Here is a 12,769-nt window from a genome sequence, read left to right on the forward strand (position 1 = left end):
AAATCACCTGAGAATTTTAGGATGTTCCTGTGTAAATTAACTCTACCTTTAAATTATAGCTAACTTTAACTAATCTGCGTATATAAAAGAAAGACAAGACCAGGGGTTTACTAAATAACTTCAAGTATGCCTTTTCATTGATTTGTATAGAGTGAGGGGAAAAAGATATTTGATCCCCAGCTGATTTTGTACGTTTCCCCACTGACAAAGAAATGATCACTCTATAATTTTAATGGTAGGTTTATTTTAACAGTGAGAGACAGAATAAAAACAAAAAATCCAGAAAAATGCATTTCAATAAAAAGTTATATATCGATTTGCATTTTAATGAGTGAAATTAGTATTTGACTCCTTCGCAAAACATGAGTTGGTACTTGGTGGCAAACCCTTGTTGGCAATCAAAGGTTGGACGTTTCTTGTAGTTGGCCACCAGGTTTGCACACATCTCAGGAGGGATTTTGTCCCACTCCTCTTTGCAGATCGTCTCCAAGTCATTAAGGTTTTGAGGCTGATGTTTGGCAACTCAAACCTTCAGCTCCCGCCACATATTTTCTAAAGGATTAAGGTCTGGAGACTGGCTAGGCCACTCCAGAACTTATTGTGCTTCTACTTGAGCCACTCCTTTGTTGCCTTAGTCGTGTGTTTTGGGTCAGTGTCATGCTGGATGCTCTGGCTGAGGGAAGGAGGTTCTCACCCAACATTTGACGGTACATGGCCCCATCCATCGTCTTTTTCATGCGGTGAAGTTGTCCTGTCCCCTTAGCAGAAAAACACTCCCCAAAGCATTATGTTTCCACCTCCATGTTTGGCTCATAGGTAGCATTGCTCCTCCAAACACTGCGAGTTGAGTTTATGTCAACGAGCTTGATTTTGGTCTCATCTAACCACAACACTTTCACCCAGTTCTCCGCTGAATTATTCAGATGTTCATTAGCAGACTTCAGACGGGCCTGTACATGTGCTTGAGCAGGGGGACCTTGCGGGTGCTGCAGAATTTCAGTTGTTCACAGTGTAATGTGTTACCAATTGTTTTCTTGGCAACTATGGTCCCAGCTGCCTTGAGATCACTGACAAGATTCTCCTGTGTAGTTCTGGGCCGATTCCTCACCATTCTCATGATAATTGAAACTCCACGAGGAGATAGCTTGCATGGCACCCCAGACCAAAGGAGATTGACCATTATTTTGTGTTTCTTTCATTTGCGAAAAATAGCACCAACTGTTGTCAACCTTTCACCAAGCTGCCTGGCGATGTTCTTGTAGCCCATTCCAGCCTTGTGTGGGTCTACAATCTTGTACAGTGAAACAGTGCAGCGCAAAAATAAATAATATTAAAATAATACAAAATAGAAAAAGTCCATATGTGAAAGTGTAGAGGAGAAATCCATGTAAATTTCATTAAGTAGTGCAGGTTCAGGACAAGTGACCAGATAGAGATCCTCCACCAAGTAGTAAAGATGGCCTCTCACCTCATAAATTCGACCTTCAAAAGGTCACAAAGCATGGTAATCAATATCAGGTCCTAGTATTATCGGTCAGAGGATCACTTGACAACTCCAGATAACAATGATAGGCCCATAGATGACAGCAATGATGGACATATGGAATAAGAAGGGAGAGAGATCTAATGCTCTCTGTAGCAAGAAAAAGTATTTATTTAAAAAACAACATCGGTAAACTCACATGTGTCAGCACTCACAGCCGAGTGCAGGCTCACAGACGGAAGACACTGACAAGTGTATACATCGGCGATCGCGGGTGACGTCATATGCAACTCCTCCCCCTCATACGCGTTACGTCCCGTGGGCGGGACTTCCTCAGCGTAAACCTACCAGTAAAATTATAGACGGATTTCTTTGCCAGTGGGCAAATGTACAAAATCAGCAGGGGATTAAATTAGGGCCGAAACAACTAATTGATTAATTGACAACTAATCGATTATGAAATCAATCGATTACAATTTTCATAATCGATTAATCGGCCAGTAACATAATGGGGTTAAAAAAACAAAAAATAGCGCTTTTATAGTACAAAAAAGCAAATCTCTCCTGTAAATATCACTGTCACTGTCCCACAGTAAAAAATAAACCCCTTACAGTAGGGATTATTTGCTCTTTTTGTACTTATTTTTGTTTTTTTAACCCCATTATGTTACTAAACATCTCAGGCCTGGGGTCACACCTCTGTTTTTGGTGCTTTTTGCAGAAACACACGACAGTTAATTTACATGTTTTCCTATGGGACACGTTCACATCCATGATTTTCTTTCAGCTTCTGCGTATTTGGAAAGGGCAAGGACTTTTTAACACAAAACAGTGCGATTTTTAAAAAAAAAAATGTTTTTGGTTCAATATACTTCAATGGATAAGCAGCAGAAAAGCATGTAATGTGTTTTTGCAGCAATTAGTTTTTTTGTAATCTGCCCAACAACAAATTGTCCCAAAAAAAAAAAATGCAATATTTTTTTTTTAAGGCTATTATCCGATTAATCGAAACAATAATCGGCCAGCTAATCGATTATGAAAATAATCGTTTGTTGCAGCCCTAGATTAAATACCTTTTTCCCTCACTGTAAATAGCAGGGCAGGAATTGTGTCCATGTGTCTTAAAGAAGCCACACACACTTGTTCTTGTTTTCTAATTTGTGTTAGAAATTTAACATATACTCTACAAGTAACATAGGCATTTTCTTTTTTTATTTGTAGAAACCAAGCTACCTTAAAGTGCACTTACTCACCTGTAAAATGTCTCTGTTAATACCCACAGCAATATTTAGTGGCTGTCCTGACTGCTGATTCTGATGGTTTTCTACCGGCACGGGCTCAGACAGCTCTAGAAGCTGCTGAATAACATCTGCCACAGCTGGCTGCTGTCCTTGCTGTCCCGAAGCTGAGGAACCAGCTGTGTCTGTCTGAGCTTGAAAAGAGCGAAAAAGTAGAGTCTGTTGGGGGAAAAAAAATACACATAAAGTCATCATCAATGTTATCAGAAAAAAAAGAAAGCAAAACACGGTCATTACAAATATAAAAAATAAGTCCATTTAATAAAATGGTATGCAGCAAGCAAAGAATATTTAAAAGAACAGGCCAATTTGCAAAGTGGTGTAGCGTGGGGGGTGCAGGGGGTGCCGTGGCCCCTGGCACGACATTTAGGAGGGCAACATTTTGTGCCAGTAGTGTCACTACTGGCTGCCTCCTCTTAATTTTAATTTCCTGTGTCCCCCGAGCTCCGGCCGCCATGTTCAGTGTCCGGCGCCCTGTGATTGGGCGTATGGGGGTGATGTGCGGCGTCGGGCTGGCCTGTCTGTGACCGCGGTTGCTCCTGAAGTCCTGCCTCCGCACATGACCCCCCATACGCCCAATCACAGTGCACCGGGAAACACTGAACATGGCGGCCAGAGCGCAGGGGAGACGAGCACTAGAAAGTGTGAGCTGCCGGGGCCGCTATCTTGGACCGATGCAGGGCAAGAAGGTGAGGTGAGGAATGGATGGGCACGGACTGGGGGGGGGGGGGAGAGAGAGAGGCACTGCATATGTAGTGTCAGTATAGGAAGACTGTAGGCAGGACAGTATAGTGGACAGTGGCTACCAATTGGTAGATTATCTGATGGAACTCTGGTAAAGCAGCCCATTCCTCCAAATGGGCCCTTAAAAAGCATAAAAATAAGTAAAAAAAAAAAAAAGAACCTGAACTATTTTTACCCAATAAAGGCACTACAGTGCAAAAATTTGTTCACATTTGTACCCTGTGATATGCCATGGCGCATGTGTGTTTCTTTTCTCTGCATATACGATTAGAATGCCTTTCAGAATCAATGGCAATGTACTGCAACACACATAGTGTAAACTAGCCGCCCTTAAAGTTATTAAACTATTGTAATTATGAAAATCTCTACAACCCTATGTTGCACTGTCCAATACAGACTGAATAAAGAGTCAGTGAAAAGTGCAATCATACAAGCATGTGCGGAAAACTTGATTAAGGGACATTTCATTTCGTTCTTTTTACATGATTGAAAGTGGATTTGAATGCTCCTACAAAGAACAGACGAAGATAGAGATTGATTGTAATAACAGTAAAAGTTTAATAAGCACAGGAATCCTTTTTTTTCAGATACTGCAAAGCCAAGGACTTCTTAAACATGTACAAGTGGCCTTTATGTAATAAAATGCAAACTGAGAAGGAGAGTAATAATCAAAGCAGCAAACTTACATTTTTCCACTTATCATCAGGTGACTGGTGTAGAAGGTTTGCATCAGGAATTGCTGGTGGCTGTGATATATCCTTTACAAGACACAAAATAAATGGTATTTTTATTTACCAAGTACTTAAAGCATATCTACAAAATAATTGTCCAATGAAAGCCTAAAACCCCACAGGCAAATATAGTCTGCTCGTCTGTTCTCTAAAGCTCAATTGCCATTAACAAATTATTTCAGCTATACTGGGGAATGATCACTGCCACAGACATCCCAGTGACCAATATATTGACGGTCTGTGTTGTATTACATGTGGACAGTCACCAGTATTCTTCTTGAGATCACCTGATAATAGTGATCTCTTTCTATTCATAGCAATAAACATGCATGTTTGCATAATCAAGTGTCTATGTACAGACCTTTTAAGTGTGTCTGCATGTCTAACCTTCCTCTAATGTGCTTGACTACCTTTTGGGTAAAAGGTCCCTGGAGAAGGTGAAGAAGCCTTCAATACCTAGTCAACTTTTTAATATGAGAAGAAAATGTAAAAACCTACTTTTACTTGATACTATATACAAATGACCAAAAACAGCCATCTATTTACCATGTTCACATGGTTTGGTGCTCCTGTTGAAGGTGGTGTAGTCTGTGATCCCAATACATGCATCTTGCTGATGTGGGTATTAAGACTGCCAAGGCTTTTAAAAACACAGCTACAATCTGTGCAGTTATATGTAACACCATTCTTCACCTTTACAAGACAAATATTAAATATTTAATCAAAATGCTACAAAAACAGTAACCAAAATGTTTACACAAAGTTCATCAGGGTGGTGGTGGAAAAAAAGACTGATAGGGAGGAGGAGAGTGAGAGAGTGAGAGAGTGAGTGAGTGAGTGAGTGAGTGAGAGAGTGAGTGAGTGAGTGAGTGAGTGAGTGAGTGAGTGAGTGAGTGAGTGAGAGAGAGAGAGAGAGAGAGAGAGAGTAAGAGAGAGATGCTGTGTGGGAATATTGCCAAATTTAACAAGTGAACGTTATACAAACGTTACCTACATGCAATGTGAAAGACATTTACAGAGGGGGATAACACAATAGAATGACTAACACCCCACAAAAAAAAAACCTGTCTTAACCCATCCACACTGCAGGTTTGCTTGGAGGGGGCCAAACCTTACCTGTCATGGTTGCATGCCTCCAAAGGGTTCTTTAGGCGCATGAGTGCCATAATAATGGACCACGGCCCTGAACCTAGCACCCTATGGCTAACTCACTTGTTGCACTATATACCAAGGTGAGTGCCGAATGCAGGATCCAGTGTCAGAAGCAAACAATAAAGAATGGCCCCACTGCTTGAGGGTTCAGGTATGGTTCCTAAGATATACAACAAAAGTAAACAATCCAAAAACTGCTAGTAAGCTTTAAGGTACTAAGCAGTTGGATCATGATAGAAGCGTCAGAGTAGTGAAGAGAAAAATTAGAAAGAATGGTTTTAGAAAACATTTGAAAAGGCATGCATCACCTAAGAACACAAAAAAAAACAAGTACCATGGAGTGGGTGGGGCTATATAAGGGTGCACTGAGGGCATTTCCCAGTGCAGTTTTTGACAGTGTCCAATCAGCCTATACCATGAGTGCTCAACTTGCGGCCCTCAAGCTGTTGCACAACGACAAGTCCCATCAAGCCTTTGCCTTTGGCATGCTTGTAATTGTCAGCCTTGCAATGCCTTATGGGACTTGTAGTTCTGCAATAGCTGGAGGGCCACAGGTTGAGCACACCTGGCCTATACCCAAGGTCTGTGATTAAGTCCCGTATCCTGTCCTGTATATTTAATATAAGTGGTTTAGATGATACTTCATTGGGCTTATGTTAACCGGTCATGTTAGATGCAAATAGTCTAACAATTATTTGAGAGGGTTTTCATTTTTGTCTACAAAACCTTATTAATCACCATATATATTTTTATAAATTAAGAATTATCTCAAATCTCTGATATTGCATTTAATCAATACATTCTGTGTAAACCTGTGGTGAAAGGACATCAACTGGGCAGAATGACTAACGCCCTGCAATTCAGTACTCATTATTCCTATAATTTCCTGCTGACACTATTGGCAGAGCATGAAGAAAACAGTAGCTGGATTAATTTACATTTACCTCTGAATGAACCCGTTGTATGTGTGACTGCAGATTGCCTTTTTGAGAAAAGGCAGCTGGACAAAAAGCACAGGTGTGAGGCTTTTCACCTGTATGCTTCACCATGTGCGTGGCCAGTGCCCCTTTTTGGTTAAAAGCTTTTCCACACAGATTACACTTGAAGGGTCTTTCACCTGTAATAACAAACCAGAATAGTTATTTTTAGCACACACATATATATATATATATATATATATATATATATATATATATATATATATATACACATACAAGACTCATTATGCCTTCTAGATTATGTGTTGGGGTGTTTGCTTACTAAAATGGGGTCATTTTGCGGTGGTTTCCATTGCCCTAGTGCTCCAGGGCCTTCAAAAGTGCAATAGGTAGTCAATAAATTAAAATGTGTCATTTATGCTCCTAGGACGCCTAATGAAGCTCCCTACTAGGGATGAGCTTCGTTAACCGAATCAAACTCATGTTCGACTCGAACATCCTATGTTCGACTCGAACATCCTATGTTCGACTCGAACATCCTATGTTCGACTCGAACATCCTATGTTCGACTCGAACATCCTATGTTCGACTCGAATATTCTATGTTCGAGCGTTTGTCGAATTGCGAAAGTTATGGGGCGTTCGCGCCAAATTCGAGTGGCACGTCACGGTCCATAATGGCTTTGGCCAATTATGCCTATGGGGATTTAGTACACACCCCACACTATATAAGGCCGTCTGGAAGTCGGCCTTGTGTAGTGTGTTGCGGCGTTGGTGAAAGACAGAGAGAGAGAGAGAGAGAGAGAGAGAGAGAGAGAGAGTCATTTCAAACGAGTTAGATAGAGCAGGCAGGTGAGTCAGGTAGCTGCAGTTACAGGGCCGGATTCAGATACCTGAGCGGGTGTTTACAAACTTATACCACAGGCAGGGAGTTGCAAGTATTTTCAGTTAGTGTCCTTTGCACAGTGTGCAACTAAAAGATAACTAAAGACAATTGCTGGTGTTCTCTTAATAATAATACTACAGGCAGGCAATTGATTCTGCTAGCTGCAGTATAATCAGTATATATTTTATATACAGTACACACACACACATCCCAGCTTTGTGCAGCTACATCTCCCTGCAGGCCATTAGTATGTCTGGAAGGACAACAAGGAGAGGCAGAGAGTCACGAGCCAATACAAGAGGGCAAGCAGGCTCTGCGTCTAGAGGCAAGAGTGCTTGTCGTGGACACGGTGCATCCTCATCAGCCATGGGACACGCTCATCCTTTTTTTCGGCAGCTGGCCGTGTTGAGCCGCAACATGCCGAAGACTTGGTAGAGTGGATGACCAAGCCGTCCTCATCCTCTCTCACCCAGGCTCAGGGTACTTTGTCTGGCAAAGCAGCTGCCAACACGGCCTCTTCCCTCTGCTTAATAACATCAGTCACTCCTTCCCAAGCCCCACCATGTCCTCCTGAGGAGTCCCGCGAACTGTGTGACCACAGTGTTGGGTACATGCTGCAGGAGGATGCGCATCTTTTTAAAAGGCTCCGATGATGGTACCCAGCTATAGGAAGGCAGTAACGTGAGCCCATAGAGAGGGGGTGCCCAAGAAGGACAGCAATCTGGCAGTCATGTTCCCCCAGCTGCAGCATACTGCCAGGTTTGCTACAGTGATGAAGAGGGAGGGGATGATGAGGTCACTGACTCCACGTGGGTGCCTGATAGGAGAGAGGAGGAGGCACATCTCCAACGAGGCAGGATGCCCTCTAGGGGCCAGCTTAAGGGCAGCACACCGACTGCATTACACCGCAGAGCTCCGCATGTGCAAGGCGCTACTGTCTCTCCGTGTTATTCCAAAAGTTCTTTGGTGTGGGTCTTTTTTGAGACAAGTGCATCAGATCGCACCGCTGCTATTTGCAACATATGTCTCAAGCGTATCTTGCATGGCCAAAACATCACCCGCTTGGGCACCACATGCTTGACCAGACATATGTCGACCTGTCATGCAGTTCGTTGGCAAGCGTACCTAAAAGACCCACACCAAAGAACAAAGCAGACCTCTCCTTGCGCCTCATCAGCTGGGATCTCCAACCCCACTATACCTTCAGTCCTCTCTGAAGCCTGTACTGATAGGGATGGAGGTGTAGAATTAGGTGTGTTACAGCCAAGTACTTGCTGTACCCCAGCTGCTGCAGCGCCGAAAGAAGTTTGCTCCCAGCCATCCATATGCCCAGCCGTTGAATGCTAGCTTGGCCAAATTGCTAGCACTTCAACTGCTGCCTTTTCAGTTGGTAGACTCTGCCCCTTTTCCATGAGTTGTGTGGTACCTCAGGGGCAGGTTCCCAAACACCACTTTTTCTCATGGAATGCGATTCCGGCTCTTTACCGGCATGTGGAAGGCAATGTCCATGCCTCGCTGGACAGGGCAGTCAGTGGTAAGGTGCATATTACCGCTGACTCATGGTCCAGCAGGCATGGACAGGGACGTTACCTATCTTTCACGGCGCATTGGGTGAATCTGCTGGCAGCTGGGAAGGACACAGGACAAGGTTGTTCCGCCACCACGCCTCCAAAATGCTACTACTGGTGATTGCGACACACCTCTCTCCTCCACCCTCCTCTTCTTCCTCTGTGGCCTCTTCCTGTGCTGATTTGTCCTCGGAACCAGTGGTGCTCCGTAGGCGTTCAAGGGGCTACGCAGGTAGGCAGGCAAAAAGATGCCATGCGGTGCTTGAGCTGGTGTGCTTGTGGGACAAGGGCCACACTGGGGCAGAGAATCTGTCAGCTCTGCAGGGGCAGGCGCAGAGGTGGTTGACGCCATGCCAGCCTAAGCCAGGAATGGTGGTTTGCGACAATGGCACCAACCTCCTCTCCGCCCTGCGACAGGGACAACTGACCCATGTGCCCCATTTTGCTCACGTCCTTAACTTGGTGGTGCAGCGGTTCTTGGGCAGGTACCCGGGCTTACAGGATGTCCTAAAGCAGGCAAGGAAACTGTGTGCATTTCCGATGGTCATATAAATGTCAGTGCTCGGCTGCCTGACCTCCAAAAGGAATACAACCTGCCCAAGAGCCGCCTAATCTGTGACATGCCCACCAGGTGGAACTTTACGTTGGCCATGCTGCAGCGGCTGCACATGCAGCAGAGGGCCATCAGTGAGTATCTGTGCCAATATGGCGCCAGGACAGGGTCAGGGGAGCTTGGTTTTTTTCCCACGCCAATGGGCCATGATCAGGGATGCATGCACTGTCCTGTCACCATTTGAGGAAGCCACAAAAATGGTGAACAGTGACACTGTCCCTCTTATCCACCTGTTGGAGCACACGCTGCATGGAATAATGGACAGGGCTCTCGAGGCAGAACAGAGGGAGGAAGAGGAGGACTTCCTTACCTCTCAAGGCCCCCTTTATCCAGACAGTGTTCCTGCTTGCCCGCCTATCACACAGGAAGAGGAGGAGGAGGATTGTGTAAGTATGAAGGTGGAGCCTAGCACTCAGCATCAGCAGCAGTCTTCGAGGGATCAATTACAGTCCCAAGAAACCCATGGACTTGTGCGTGGCTGGGAGGAGGTGGCTGCGGATCCTGTCGTCCTCAGTGACCCAGAGGACTCCGTACCGAATGCCTCAGCAAACCTACGCTGCATGGCCTCCCTGATCCTGCAAAGCCTGTGGAAGGATCCTCTTATTCGTGCCATCAAGGAGAGGGATCATTACTGGCCGGCAACCCTCCTTGATCCACGTTACAAGGGTAAGGTTGCGGACCTTATCTTGCCGGCGCAGAGGGAGAAGAGGATGAAACATCTTCAGGAGGCCTTGCAGAAAGGTCGGTGCAATGACCGGTTCCAGCAACCATCGCCAGCGTCTGTTTTACATGGTGCAGGAATACCTAGGGGCAAGATCTGACTTGGACACCTTTCCCACGAAAATTCTCTGGCTTACTGGGTCTTGAGGATGGATCACTGGCCAGAGCTTGCACAGTATGCAAGTGAGCTACTGGCCTGTCCTGCATCCAGCGTTCTTTCAGAATGCACATTCAGTGCTGCTGGAGGCTTTGTAACCGATCACAGGGTGCGCCTGTCCAACAGGGGCATGTCATTACAATTCTTGATCTAATATTTAACAGCAGGGCCCATTCCTGTGCCCACCAAGAGTAACTGCGAGGACTTACAGTGTTGTGAAACCAGCACCACCAATAAAGGCCCAATTTTTCTACCACTGTTCAACAATGGCATGCAATTACAAGTTTTGATATAGTTCACAGCAGGGCGTTCCAGCACCCACCAAGACTAACTGTGAGGGCTTACAGTGTTGTGGCAACACCAACACCTAAGGCCCAAATTTCTGCAGAGTATATACGGAAGGCACCTACTTTCAAACATCCAACTTAAAAAACGACTCCTACTTGCAAACGGAAGGAGACAACAGGAAGTGAGAGGAAATTTACCCATAGGAAGGGAAATTCTCTCCTGTAAGAGGTGTCTCCTCTCCACTGATGCTTTATCACCAATCTTTGTTTCACTAAAACCCCCAAATTTTCAAAAAAACATTTGTCATTGGGACATAAAATGAGGTGAAATCTTCTGAACAGATGCACAGACAGCAAAACAAATGTTACAGGGGTGATAAACCTTCCCTATGTTTTCCAAAAAGCTTAAAACTTGATATTTTGGCTGGAGCTACACTTTAAAAATGTACCAGTTCAAAATTACAAACTGATTATACTTAACAACAAACCTACAGTCCCTGTCTTGTTTGCACCGCCTGTATACTGCTGTTCAGAGTATATAGGGCATGGGGGCCCCACGCCTTTCCTTTTTTTTTTCACAAGAAAACGCCTTTCCCTTTATTAAGTTGGGTGTAGGGTTCCCCTTAATATCCATACAAGACCCAAAGGGGCTGGTAATGGGCTGGGGGTACCCATGCCATTTTTCTCAATGATTTTCATCCACATTGCCGGGACCAGACATTACATTAAAGCCGCAAGCAGTTTTAAATGACTGTTTTCCTATGGAAAAGTCATTTTGTGCAGGGACAGTTCTAAACACGGGAAACACATGCCACTTCACAGGCATACTAAAGACACCCAGCAGGTACAATATTTAAAGGAATATTTCACTTTTTTTTGTTCACTTTAAGCATCATTAAAATCACTGCTCCCGAAAAAACTGCAGTTTTTAAAACTTTTTTTGCATTGGTACATGTTCCCTGGGGCAGGACCCGGGTCCCCAAACCCTTTTTAGGACAATAACTTGCATATTAGTCTTTAAAATTTGCACTTTTGATTTTGAACGTTCGAGTCCCATAGACTTCAATGGGGTTCTAAAGTTGGCGTGAACGTTCGGTCCGTTCGAAGGTTCTGATGTGAACCGAACTGGGGGGCGTTCGGCTCATCCCTACATGTTGGGCCTCTGTATGTGGCCTGGCTGTGAAAAAGTCTCACACATGTGGTATTGCCATACTCCCAGGAGAAGTAGCAGATTGTGTTTTGCGGTGTAGTTCCCAGAACGCATATGCCATGTGAGAGACATAAATTGTTAATATGACAATTTTGTGAAAAGAAAAAAAAAATCGTAATTTTGCAAAGAATTGTGGGAAAATATTACAACTTGAAAAAACTCACCATGCCCCTTACTAAATTCCTTGAAATGCCTACTTTCCAAAAAAGGGTAATTTGGGGGGGTATTTAGTACATTAGTACATCAAGTGTGATCAATTTTCAGTGATTGGCACTATAGCTTGTAGACTAACTTTCACACAGACCAAAAAATATACGGTACACTGATTTTGGTTATTTTTACCAAAGATATGTATGTAGCAGTATAAATGTTGTCAAAAATGTATGAAGATAAATTACTAATTTACAAAACTTTATAACGGAAGCAAACAAAAATGCATTTTTACAAAATTTTCAGTCTTTTTTTATTGATATCGCAAGAAAATAAAAAACCCAATGGTGGTGAAATACCACCAAAAGAAAGTTCTATTTGTGTAAAAAAGACAAAAATTTCGAGACAAATTATAAAGTACTTTTGCGCTGGTACTTGGTTCCTGTCAGAATTGCGAAATATATTCCGCAATACTCCCCACTCTGCTTCCGTGGCTGTGGTGAACTAGGATCACATATACACATATTTTGGGAATGTCCGGTTACAAAATGTTTTTGGAAAGAGGTTTTTCTAATCCTCTCCACCTTATTCAAAAAAACAATCAAACCTGACCCTTCAATTGCACTACTAAATCTAAAACCAACTTCTATTTCCCACACTCAATTCAAACTCCTTCTACAAATCACTACGGCAGCAAAGCAGACAATCGCCAAAGCGTGGAAAACCCCAACATTAATGATCTCAGAAACCAAAACCAGAATAAACCAAGCCATGACCCACTCAAAAACGGAAGCCATTACCAATGATAATATTGCAAAATTTGAAAAAATCTG

General features: G+C 43.7%; 1 protein-coding gene across 3 annotated transcripts in view; it reads right to left on the bottom strand.

Moving 5' to 3' along the window:
• ZNF236 (zinc finger protein 236) overlaps positions 1-12,769 on the bottom strand; it is a 274,436-nt gene that overhangs the window by 214,930 nt on the left and 46,737 nt on the right. For 2 of the 3 annotated variants that reach the window (XM_040353869.1, XM_040353870.1), the window contains exons 6-9: positions 6,353-6,525; positions 4,803-4,949; positions 4,212-4,283; positions 2,737-2,940 (exon numbers count right to left, since the gene is read on the bottom strand). In XM_040353869.1, coding sequence (XP_040209803.1) covers positions 2,737-2,940; positions 4,212-4,283; positions 4,803-4,949; positions 6,353-6,525 — 596 coding nt within the window. The remainder of the gene's footprint in view (positions 1-2,736; positions 2,941-4,211; positions 4,284-4,802; positions 4,950-6,352; positions 6,526-12,769) is intronic. The other variant, XM_040353871.1, reaches the window with a different exon arrangement.

The sequence above is a fragment of the Rana temporaria genome, chromosome 5 (assembly GCF_905171775.1).
Source record: "Rana temporaria chromosome 5, aRanTem1.1, whole genome shotgun sequence".
In the NCBI taxonomy this organism is placed as follows: Eukaryota; Metazoa; Chordata; class Amphibia; order Anura; family Ranidae; genus Rana; species Rana temporaria.